The 12844-nt window shown below is 40.1% G+C and overlaps 1 protein-coding gene across 1 annotated transcript in view; it reads left to right on the plus strand.

Moving 5' to 3' along the window:
• clpb (ClpB family mitochondrial disaggregase) overlaps nt 1-12844 on the plus strand; it is a 93280-nt gene that overhangs the window by 27185 nt on the left and 53251 nt on the right. Inside the window, exon 4 of the mRNA XM_062068204.1 lies at nt 11386-11489. Within this exon, the coding sequence (XP_061924188.1) occupies nt 11386-11489 (104 nt within the window). The remainder of the gene's footprint in view (nt 1-11385; nt 11490-12844) is intronic.

Raw genomic sequence — 12844 nt, forward strand, 5'->3', positions numbered from 1 at the left:
CCTGGTTAGAGTCTCTGTTATCCGAGTTCTTCCATCTTGACTGCATCTTTCGGGAATGTAAACAAAGAAGCGCCGGCTGTGTACTGTTGTGGCTGACTACGTTCGAAAAATACGTCCATTTCGCACCGACAACTTTCTTCTTTGCTTGCTTGGCTTCCTTCTCCATAATGCAATGAACATGATTGCAACAGATTCACGAACACAGATGTCCAGAATACTGTGGAATTATGAAATGAAAACAGAGCTTTTTCGTATCGGCTTCAATGTGGAAGGCATACCCGTGTTCGCCGGGCTACGTCACGCGCATACGTCATCCGCAGAGGCGTTTCGAACCGGAAGTTTAGCGGCAAATTTAAAATGTCACTTTATAAGTTAACCCGGCCGTATTGGCATGTGTTATAATGTTAAGATTTCATCATTGATATATAAACTATCAGACTGCGTGGTCGGTAGTAGTGGGTTTCAGTAGGCCTTTAAAATCCTTTTTTTTCCCTCAAAACTCGACAGTCCGCCTTATAACCCGGTGCGCCTAATGTACGGAATATTTCTGGTTTTGCTTAATGACCTCGAAGCCATTTTATTTGGTACATGGTGTGATAAGTGTGACCAGTAGATGGCAGTCAAACATAAGAGATAAGTGTAGACTGCCCTATGATGGCAATATGACTCAAGTAAACAACACCAACATTTTATATGTTCCATTAAAAATATAGAACATTACACACGGCGCTCAAAAATATATCCAAATGTTTTAGTACGACTTTGGTAAGCTATGAAGCCGCACCGCTTGATGTGCTTCAACATACGAGTATTATTATGGTGTGTGTATAAAGTAAGACATATTATCTGGCGTTTTGTTTCGCAATATTATGCAAAAGCAACTTTTCTTACCTTCTGGTACCTGTTGATGTGTATTTGGGATCTGCATAAGTCTTGAAAATTTGCGTGCATCCGCCATTGTAGTCCATGACGACACCGTAGTCGATAAGCTTTTTCTGTTTCTCCATTTTCATGTTATGTGACATTCATCCTCTGCTTTTGCCATTTCTAATCTACAGTAGTGTAAAGTTCTTACTAATATCTTTCAGTAAACTCGCCATGAAAGCGCTAAAACATACCGGTATAGTAAATTATTCACCCAAGTAACTTTAGTTATTTGAGAGTTCCGGTCGAACGTTTTTTTCACGGGACACATTTCCGGTGTTGTGGTTTTCCGGATGAGGAGATGCTGCTCCATTATTGATTTAAGTAAAGTCTGAATGTCATTAAAACAGTTAGCTCCATCTTTGGACACTTATTCCACCCCCGTCCTTGCACGCTACACCGCTACAACAAAGATGACAGGAAGAACACTCTGTCAAAGGTGAGCCACGTAAATAAGACCGCCCACAAAGCGGCTTGAAGATGATCTGTAAAACATAATTACTATGCAACATTTTGACCAAAGAACCACCATTACATGTTATGTAGACCACAAGGAAGTGTTTTCCATTAAGGAAAAAAAAAATATGACTCTGTTAATGCGCCCTATACTCCGGTGTGCCTTATATATGAAAACAGATTGGAAAATAGACCATTTTATCGGCGGTGCGCCCTATGGTCCGGAAAATACGGTACTGGTTTTTTATCTTATGTATTTTGTAGCCATGAAGCTATCTATCTCATGGGAGTTGTATCAACTAGTCACTGATGTTGCAATTTTCAACTTTTTCCTTTGTAAATGGGGAGTTTAACCAAACAAATCCCTGCAAGTCTTTTCGCTTGGCCTCAATTAGTGCTGCAGCTCCTCCCAAATAAAGTTAACCACTTGATCATCAGTTGATTAGTAAAACTACACAAACTCTTCTCAAGAGTTCATTAGGTTTGGCACTGTCCTTCTGATAATTAATTCTTTCATCTTTTTAGCATTGCATCCATCCTTTCATCCATTCCTCCTCCTCTTCCTCCTCCGCTGCTTTCCACTCTTTATCCTCGCCTGTTTACCTTCCTGATGCCATTAACCCTTCTTCACACCACCTCATTTCTTTGCACAGTCCTGCCCAGCCTCGTGTGACCGGCCATAGTTAGTTTGGTGGCTCTGAGGATGCGTCTTGTCTGTTTGTAGAAGTGCTTGCAAGGGTGAGAGGGGAGACCTATGTGGGTCACAGCCCCCCGCTTTGCCGGTCCCAGCCACAGGGATACAGTAACAAAAGGGGACCCCCCGATAGTCCTTTAGACCCCCTCAGCAAGGTCAGACACAAAGACCTGGCCAGGCTGTTCTCAGCCTTCCGCTCTCCCGCGGTAACACATCAAACTACCAACTTTCATTTTTCAAGCAAAGGGAAACCGATATCATGCGGAACCCCTGAGGTTGATCGCCATCTGTTTCGGAACTCCTCCTATGCTGCCTCTGCCTCAACATGTTTTATAACATAGTTCATAATAAGCACAGTGGTACCTACAGTAGGGGTGATGGAAAATCGATTCACATCTGACTCGCCATTCTTATTTATTGCGATATTGAATCGGTTCCTAATTTTCAAAATGTATTAATACATGCTTTTACTTAAATGATAAATGATAAATGGGTTATACTTGTATAGCGCTTTTCTACCTTCAAGGTACTCAAAGCGCTTTGACAGTATTTCCACATTCACCCATTCACACACATTCACACACTGATGGCGGGAGCTGCCATGCAAGGCGCTAACCAGCAGCCATCAGGAGCAAGGGTGAAGTGTCTTGCCCAAGGACACAACGGACGTGACTAGGATGGTAGAAGGTGGGGATTGAACCCCAGTAACCAGCAACCCTCCGATTGCTGGCACGGCCACTCTATCAACTTCGCCACGCCGTCCCTAAAAGTTAATTTTTTAATCAATTTGTTCCAAACATTTTTAAGAATCAATATTTTATTACTTAAAATTTTATTTTAAATTAATTTTATATAAACATTTTTAAGAATCAATTTATATACTGTATGTATATTTATTGTGGCCAAACAGCTAAATTTTTGTTTCATTTGACCACAGAACTTTCCTCCAGAACGTCTTGTCTTTGTCCATGTGATGTCAGATGATACAAAAATTGAGCTGTTTGGCCACAATACCCAGCAATATGTTTGGAGGAGAAAAGGTGAGGCCGTTTATCCCAGGAACACCAAACCTACCGTCAAGCATGGTGGTGGGAGTTTTATGCTCTGGGCCGGTTTTGCTGCCAATGGAACTGGTGCTTTACAGAGAGTAAATGGGACAATGAAAAAGGAGAATTGCCTCCAAATTCTTCAGGAAAACCTAAAATCATCAGCCCGGAGGTTGGGTCTTGGGTGCAGTTGGGTGTTCCAACAGGACAATGACCCCAAACACATGTCAAAAGTGGTAAAGGAATGACTAAATCAGGCTAGAATGATGGGTTTAGAATGGCCTTCCCAAAGTACTGACTTAAACATGTGGACAATGCTTAAGAAACACGTCCATGTCAGAAAACCAACAAATCTAGCTGAACTGCACCAATTTTGTCAAGAGGAGTGGTCAAAAATTCAACCATAAGCTTGCCATAAGCTTGTGGATGGCTACCAAAAGCGCCTTATTGCAGTGAAGCTTGCCAAGGGACATGTAACCAAATATAAACATTGCTGTATGTATACTTTTGACCCAGCAGATTTGGTCACATTTTCAGTAGACCCATAATAAATTCATAAAAGAACCAAACTTCATGAATGTTTTTTGTGACAAACAAGTATGTGCGCCAATCACTCTTTAAAAAAAAAAAAAAAACAAGAGTTGTAGAAATGATTGGAAACTCAAGACAGCCATGACATTATGTTCTTTACAAGTGTATGTAAACTTTTGACCACGACTGTACAAATATATGTGTGTGTGTGTGTGTGTGTGTGTGTGTGTGTGTGTGTGTGTGTGTGTGTGTGTGTGTGTGTGTGTGTGTGTGTGTGTGTGTGTGTGTGTGTGTGTGTGTGTGTGTGTGTGTGTGTGTGTGTGTGTGTGTGTATATATATATATATATATTCTGTAAACACACAATATTGACTGAAAGAATGCTAAAAACCTTATGACAGACCACCTCAAAAAACGAAAAAGAATTAAAAATGTTTTACTAAATGAAACATCCAGAATGTACATGAAAATAAAAAATGTTGGATTTACAATATTAATAACTATGAACAATAAAACACTGAATATTAACATATGAACATCGCTCCTGTTTTTCTTCTCTGTCAGCATCTTTTACAATCAAAGTGCAACAAAAATGCGACAAATATAGTGAAATAAACAAGTATGTGCGCCAATCACTCTTTAAAAAAAAACAAAAACAAGAGTTGTAGAAATGATTGGAAACTCAAGACAGCCATGACATTATGTTCTTTACAAGTGTATGTAAACTTTTGACCACGACTGTACAAATATATGTGTGTGTGTGTGTGTGTATATATATATATATATATATATATATATGTGTGTGTATATATGTGTGTGTATATATATATATATATATATGTGTGTGTATGTATATGTGTATGTGTGTGTGTATATATGTGTATAAATATATACATTATATATATACGTGTATATATATATATACGTATATATGTGTGTATATATATATATACATTATATATATATATGTGTATATATATATATGTATATCCATCCATTTTCTACCGCTTGTCCCTTTCGGGGTCTCGGGGGTGCTGGAGCCTATCTCAGCTGCATTCGGGCGGTAGGCGGGGTACACCCTGGACAAGACGCCACCTCATTGCAGCGCCAACACAGATAGACAGACAACATTCACACTCACATTATATATATATATATATATATATATATATATATATATATATATATTCTGTAAACACACAATATTGACTGAAAGAATGCTAAAAACCTTATGACAGACCACCTCAAAAAACGAAAAAGAATTAAAAAAATTTTACTAAATGAAACATCCAGAATGTACAGTACATGAAAATAAAAAATGTTGGATTTACAATATTAATAACTATGAACAATAAAAAACTGAATATTAACATATGAACGTCGCTCCTGTTTTTCTTCTCTGTCAGCATCTTTTACAATCAAAGTGCAACGAAAATGCGACAAATATAGTGAAATAGGTAAAAAAAAAAAACACCTGCAAACTGATATAATATCACTTTTCTGCAGAACTTTGTTGTAAAAATCTGCTTCTGCGTCTGTCCCTGACATCCGCGTTTAAGGCTGGTGTTCTAGAAAAAAAACCCCACCCACACTGCTTAGTGCCTCTCTGAGCTGCTGTGACGTAGATTACCGTAATAACCCGTATATCACTTAAAAAGCGCAAATTCCAACCATTGGAATACTTTGTATAGTTCAAGACGTACGGTAATCTGAAAACAACTCTGCGAGTCATATTGATGTTAAAGGTTTTTAAAACATTTTTTGGAAACGTCCGGCAGACTGGATTGAAAAGCTTAACAGGTCGCAGGACGTTTTTTTCCCGGGTTTGGTTTAAGTGCTCCCAAACAATGCTTGGACGCACACAATGCTTGGCATAAACGCTCTAGTGTGGTTGTGTAGGGCCACAACCACGGGGGACTAAGGGCAGAGGGCACGTGATTATTGCCTGTTCTACTTTGATGAACTGAATGACCCCCTGGATACAATTATCTTTGGTGAGTCAACCATTACTCTTTGTAATAGTTTTAGTTTGGTTTAGCAGCATTGCAGCCATAGCCATTCAAAAGCCCTCAGAAAAAATTGCTAATATAACATCGCTTCGAACGTCGTCATCATGACAGATTTACGACTGCATTTCTTAAATAAACTGTGCTATTTAAGATTTTATTGTAGCCAAACATTTTCCCCAAAAACATAATGTCTAAAGAACATTTGTTTTTTCATAGTTTTTGCCCATTTATTGTGTTTTGTTTACTTTACAATTAATGCCAAAACACCATAGCAGTTTTTAATTAGCTTTGCTGCGGTAGGAGATATCCAACACTTTCTTTTCCCCCTTGGACAACTGTGTTAGAATACTCACTAGGCTGCAGTCAGCCCCTAGCGTTACACGAGTTATATTAAAGACCGAAATGGGGCCACAAACAATATCTTGTTTAGGGCCACAAAAACCCTTGGGCCGGCCATGCATGGATGCATCCTCTATCTCTGTCTGTCTTTTCCGCTCGCCATGTCTACAACACGAATGGCTCCACCGCTCATGCTTCTACTTCGCATATAGTTTAATAGTTTAGTCTTTATTTGAAGGGACAATGCACAGAAACATTAAGCTCAAAGACATATGTTCTGTGCCAGATTATAGCTAAATAGCTAATTTCCATCTGCAGTCCCTGGCTACCTAAATTAAAGGGATACAAAAATCATGCAATAAAATTATGACAATAAAATCATACTATAGCATGTAATCAAATTAAGAAAAGTCATAAAATGCCCTTTCATTGACACATACTTAATATACAATACAACCACACCTCATTTACATCATCACACATAGACAATACATGCTCTTGTTCACATCTGTCATCATTTGTAAAAACAACCATGATTTTAACAGACACACCTCACCACTTACAACAAAAATGCTCTTATGGATAAATATAATACACATTAAGTTGATGTGTCAAACATAGTGCCCACCTTAGTGACCGTGTGAGCAGCTTTGATTGCTCCAAAGCCACTTTTTAACTTCAATTGTGAATGAAGAGTAATCTGTTAGACTTTTCAAGTTTGTTGTGAGGTCGTTCCATTCGTTTATCGCTTTATATGAAAAGGCTGATTGTGCAAAATATGTTTTACATCTGGGTACGCTACACTGCCCCCTGGTGGAGGCTCGTGTGTTTCTAGTTGTCCCAGCAGATGTAAACTGGACAAAGTGCTTAAGTGGCGCTGGTGCAGTGTTATTTATCATCATGATGCACAATACACTTGCATATGATCGGAACTACTTACACAAATGCTCCAAACTAAATAGTAGAACAAAAAAAAAAAACATCCGGATGGTTCTGATTTTTTTCGTAAACTGTTTCATTCCTTATTTTTGCATATAAATGGCTTTTTAAAAAATTAAATAAACCGTTCCATCCCCTGTGCATATGCAGCATAAACGCATGTTTGCGTGCGCGTATTCCTGCAGACAAAGAGTACCTGGAATGTCCGTTAGGTCACAGTCAAGTGGTGTTGCCGAGGTAGTGTGTGTTTATTCTCTAAGGTGGTACGCTCCAATGAAGGTCTACACACATGCACATACCCTGCCGGAAACAAGGCCGACCCTTCGCCCCTGCAATATACTCGTATGCACATACGACAAGGCAGACCAGTGTGTAGCGGTCACTGGACTGTGTCCACCGTAACGGGACAGACAAGAGGGCAACCAGGCTAAGAGTCATGGTCAATGTTGTCGTCTTTATTTTCTATGTCTTTGTGTGTGACTTGAATGAGCAGTTGTTGGCCTTATTCCATATGCATGTGCTTTGTTTATTCACAAGATCCGCATCATTTGCTCAACAGTGGTGGGTTTAACACAATATATCAGTGTTTTTCAACCTTTTTTGAGCCAAGGCACATTTTTTGCGTTGAAAAAATCGGGAGGCACACCACCAGCAGAAATGATAAAAAAAACGAGACTCAGTTGACAATAAAAAGTCGTCGTCGCAATTGTTGGATATGACTTTAAACCATAACCAAGCATGCATCAATATAGCTCTTGTCTCAAAGTAGGTGTACTGTCACCACCTGTCACATCACGCCCTGACTTATTCTGAGTTTTTTGCTGTTTTCCTGTGTGTAGTGTTTTAGTTCTTTTCTTGCGCTCCTATTATGGTGGCTTTTTCTCTTTTTTTGGTATTTTCCTGTAGCAGTTTCATGTCTTCCTTTGAGCGATATTTCCCGCATCTACTTTGTTTTAGCAATCAAGAATATTTCAGTTGTTTTTATCCTTCTTTGTGGGGACATTGTTGATTGTCATGTCATGTTCAGATGTACATTGCGGACGCCGTCTTTGCTCCACAGTAAGTCTTTGCTGTTGTCCAGCATTCTGTTTTTGTTTACTTTGTAGCCAGTTCAGTTTAGTTTCGTTCTGCATAGCCTTCACTAAGCTTCAATGCCTTTTCTTAGGGGCACTCACCTTTTGTTTATTTTTGTTTTAAGCATTAGATGCCTTTTTACCTGCACACTGCCTCCCGCTGTTTTCGACATCTACAGAGCAATTAGCTACCGGCTGCCACCTACTGATATGGAAGAGTATTACACGGTTACTCTGCCGCGCTCTAGACAGCACTGACACTCAACAACAACACATAATTTGCAGACTATAATTACTGGTTAACAAAAAATATTTTTAACCCAAATAGGTGGAATTAGATAATCTCCCACAGCACACCATACTGTATCTCACGGCACACTAGTGGCACAGCGGTTGAAAAACACTGCAATATATGATCCCTTCAAAGGGGAACTGCACTGTTTTTTTTAATTTTTCCTGTCATTCACAATTCCTATGTGAGACGAGGTCACACATGTCTTTCTTTTTTAATGCACTCCAAATCATAAATAAATGCTAGCAATAGGTGGCTAACAATGCAGGAAATGGGTATTCAATCTATTCCACCTATTGAGTGCGCTAAAAAATTACCAAAACCTCCAACTTTTTACAAGCATGCTGTAAGTATATATGTAATATAGTAACAGACACATTCATAATAACACAGGATATTTACGTATTTTGGTCATTTTAAGCATTACGGCGGAACATTGATTTAACAGCGCATCACAACATTAACAACTACTAATAATTATGGCAGACTTTGTGATAGACGACGACTTCTTTTGGACACATGATGACACAGAACTTTATAGTTTTGAGGCAGAACATACAGAGGATGACCTACAAGTTTTAGAAGCTGAGTGATAAGCAGATCTAACTATATCGTGAAACACTAAACATCATGTACTGTAGCTGAAAAAGAAATACAAACTACAAACATAATAAAACAATCTCTTACTGTACAATGTTCGCTTTCATTGGTATGCTGACTGAAGGGATGTTTATATCTTTCAGCACAAGACTTGTGTTCTCCATTTAGAGGATGAATTTATCATAAACCTCAATCAGGTAAAAAAAAAAAAAGAAGGTGGGAGCATCTGTCGCGTCTGCCTCGCATTGCCCATCCATCCATCCATTTTCTACCGCTTGTCCCTTTTTGGGGTCGCGGGGGGTGCTGGAGCCTATCTCAGCTGCATTCGGGCGGAAGGCGGGGTACACCCTGGACAAGTCGCCATCTCATCGCAGCCTCGCGATGCCTTCAGGTCTAAATTTAATTTCAAAGTTGACCAAGTTATCTTCATTTGTCGTTATTTATACTTTCTAAATAAATGATGTGATAATGTTCATCAGTCAAGTGGAATTGAGGTTTACTCATTTTCCTCAACTGATGTACTAACATCATGTAGTTTATTCTGCACATATGTAGCATCATTTACAACAAAACTTGTGATTTTGGACTCATTTTGAGAATCAAACATGAAGTTTGAAGGGGATACTTTTTATTTCTGCATATTAATGTGTGTCGAGAAAATGTGTCCCCGGTTATAAGTACAACACAAAATGTACCGATTATCCAAAGCATTTATTTGGGTAGAAATGTCACAGGTTACATTGCTAACAACATCTTTGACAATCAACGCATGAACGTAACAATCCACATGTTTTATCATTGCTATCCCTAATAAGCAGCAGAAGTACGTAGTGTCCAAACATGGAAATGTTGTTTCTGTCTTAACACGACACATAGCCCCGCCTCCTCAGAAGTCATGCACGCTCTTGCGGCAGGAGATACAAAGAATTGCTATTGCGACATCCAGTGGACACATTTAGAACAGCAGTTTCTGTCATACAAAATGTTAAAAAGTTAAAGTGCCAAAGATTGTCACACACACACTAGGTGTGGTGAAATGTGTCCTCTGCATTTGACCCATCCCCATGTTCACCCCCTGGGAGATGAGGGGAGCAGTGAGCAGCAGCGTGCACCACGCTCGGGAATAATTTGGTGATTTAACCCCCAATTCCAACCCTTTATGCTGAGTGACAAGCAAGGAGGCAATGGATCCCATTTTTTGTAGGTTGGAACTAGAGATGTCCGATAATGGCTTTTTTGCCGATATACCGATATTGTCCAACTCTTGATTACAGATTCCGATATCAACTGATACCGATATATACAGTCGTGGAATTAACACATTATTATGCCTAATTTTGTTGTGATGCCCCACTGGATGCATTAAACAATGTAACAACGTTTTCCAAAATAAATCAACTCAAGTTATGGAAAAAAATGCCAACATGGCACTGCCATATTTATTATTGAAGTCACAAAGTGCATTATTTTTTTAACATGCCTCAAAACAGCAGCTTGGAATTTGGGACATGCTCTCCTTGAGAGAGGTTGAGGTGGGCGGGGTTGGGGGGGAGGGGGGGTAGCGTGGGTTGTATATTGTAGCGTCCCGGAAGAGTTAGTGCTGCAAGGGTTTCTGGGTATTTGTTCTGTTGTGTTTATGTTGTGTTACGGTGCGGCTGTTCTCCCGAAATGTGTTTGTCATTCTTGTTTGGTGTGGGTTCACAGTGTGGCGCATATTTGTAACAGTGTTAAAGTTGTTTATACGGCCACCCTCAGTGTGACCTGTATGGCTGTTGACCAAGTATGCCTTGCATTCACTTGTGTGTGTGTGTGAGTGAAAAGCTGTATATATTATGTGATTGGGCCCGCACGCAAAGGCAGTGCCTTAAAGGCACGCCCCCAATATTGTTGTCCGGGTGGAAATCGGGAGAAATTCGGGAGAATGGTTGCCCCGGGAGATTTTCGGGAGGGGCACTGAAATTCGGGAGTCTCCCGGGAAAATCGGCAGAAAATCGGCAGGGTTGGCAAGTATGACTGGGAGACACAACTGCTCTGTTCTTCTCCCTACGTCCGTGTACCACTCCGTACAGCGGCGTTTTAAAAAGTCATAAATTTTACTTTTTGAAACCGATACCGATAATTTCCAATATTACATTTTAAAGCATTTATCGGCCGATAATAACGGCAGTCCGATATTATCGGACATCTCTAGTTTGAACTCACAACCTCCCAGTCTCAGGGCGGACACTCTAACCACAAGGCCACTGAGCTGGTTAGCTCATTTTTATACTTGAAAAACTAATCTCGTGGGCCGGATAAAACTTGTTTTATTACAGGAATGTACGTTTGACATCCCTGTAATAGACCCTTGACCTTCAATGTCGAAATGTTTTATTACTCAATGTCATTGTGAGTTCATGATCATGTTTTTGTTTTGTTTGACTGATTCAGTTGTTAGCATAAAGTATCCCATATCATTTTTTTGTCTGTTTGTTCCCCACCAGTGTGGTGAAGGTTCTGCTTGACGCCGGTGCTGACCCGAATGCTGGAGATCACTTCAACAATGTTTATGACACTTCGAGAGAGAAAGGAATCCACTCACTGGAAGGTAAAAAATACAAATAAAGTGTGCAAATGTGTAGCATTTGTTATATGTGGCTGCGATATTACACTAGTGTACAAATGGAAAGCATGCAACATTGTGATTTGCATAAATATTAGCATATATGCACATTTTATTTCTTCTGTATTATTCATTGTATATGTTCTCTGCACGTGTTATTTGTTTTCTCCTCACACACACTCACGCACAAACAGGGTGGCACAGACACACACTCGGCCCCCTCCCCAGCCTGTGTTGGGTTTCTGCAGACATATTTATATGGGATATGTATATTGCAGACATTTATATGGCTGTCAGGTTTGAGTCCACGTGGGGCCAGCATAGCGTGGGGAAGCGTTTCCCAGATGCACACTGATGGATGGGCTAGGGGGGCCTGTGCGACGCTTTATTGGGTTAGCTATGATTATCCGGCCTGCCTCTCTCTCTCTCTCTCACACACACGCACACACACACACATATTGCAGAGAGAAACTGTTTTTAGAGAGTAGGGTACAGGAAAAGGAAGAAGGAAGAAAAGATGCAGGGGAAGAAACGGTGGGCAGCGAGAAGAACATGGGGATGGATAGAGCAAAGTTAAAGATGGAGGAGAAGATGCTGTGATATAGGGTGGGATTGATGAGGGAGAGGAAGCCGGGAAATGGATGAGACAAAGTTATTGGGATGGAGAGTGTGGGTTGGGGGGGAAGATGAGTGTGCAAGTGGTGAAGGGAATTGATGAATGCCAAAGAAGAGAGGAAGGAGGCGGAAGAAAAAAAAATACAACAGGATGATGGAGTGGCACAAGATGAGTGCTCTTATGGAAAGGGGAAGAAGAAAACAATATGTCTGTTATTACTAAGGAGCGGAGTAAAAAAGACACTGTTCACATGTTCATTTTGAACAAGCCCAACTGTGAAAATGAACTATGCGAAACATGAAAGACAATATTGCAGTCTAGTACGCTGCTGCTGCTGCTGCTGTTGTTGTGCTCTTATATTGAGCATAAATACTTTACTTTTCAATTTGGAAAGAGTTCTCACAATACTACTTTTCAGGTGAAAATGGAAAAGTTGTGTTTTTCTTGCATATGCGCACAAGAATGGTGGCATTTTAGCGCCTGGAAACGTAACAAAACAGAAACAGGCATCAGAGTGGAACTATTTGAATACGCTGTGCATTAAAGTTGCAGGCAGCGTCCATCATTGTTTTTCATACTTGGAGTGAATTATGGTTGTACGGTATACCGGTATTAGTATAGTACCGTGATACTAATGAATCATATTCGGTGCTATACCGCCTCTAAAAAGTACCGGTCAGCGACCTCCCCCCCCTCGTCGTCATCACGCCATGTCGTTGCTGCT

This window comes from Entelurus aequoreus, linkage group LG13, assembly GCF_033978785.1.
Source record: "Entelurus aequoreus isolate RoL-2023_Sb linkage group LG13, RoL_Eaeq_v1.1, whole genome shotgun sequence".
NCBI classification, from domain to species: domain Eukaryota; kingdom Metazoa; phylum Chordata; class Actinopteri; order Syngnathiformes; family Syngnathidae; genus Entelurus; species Entelurus aequoreus.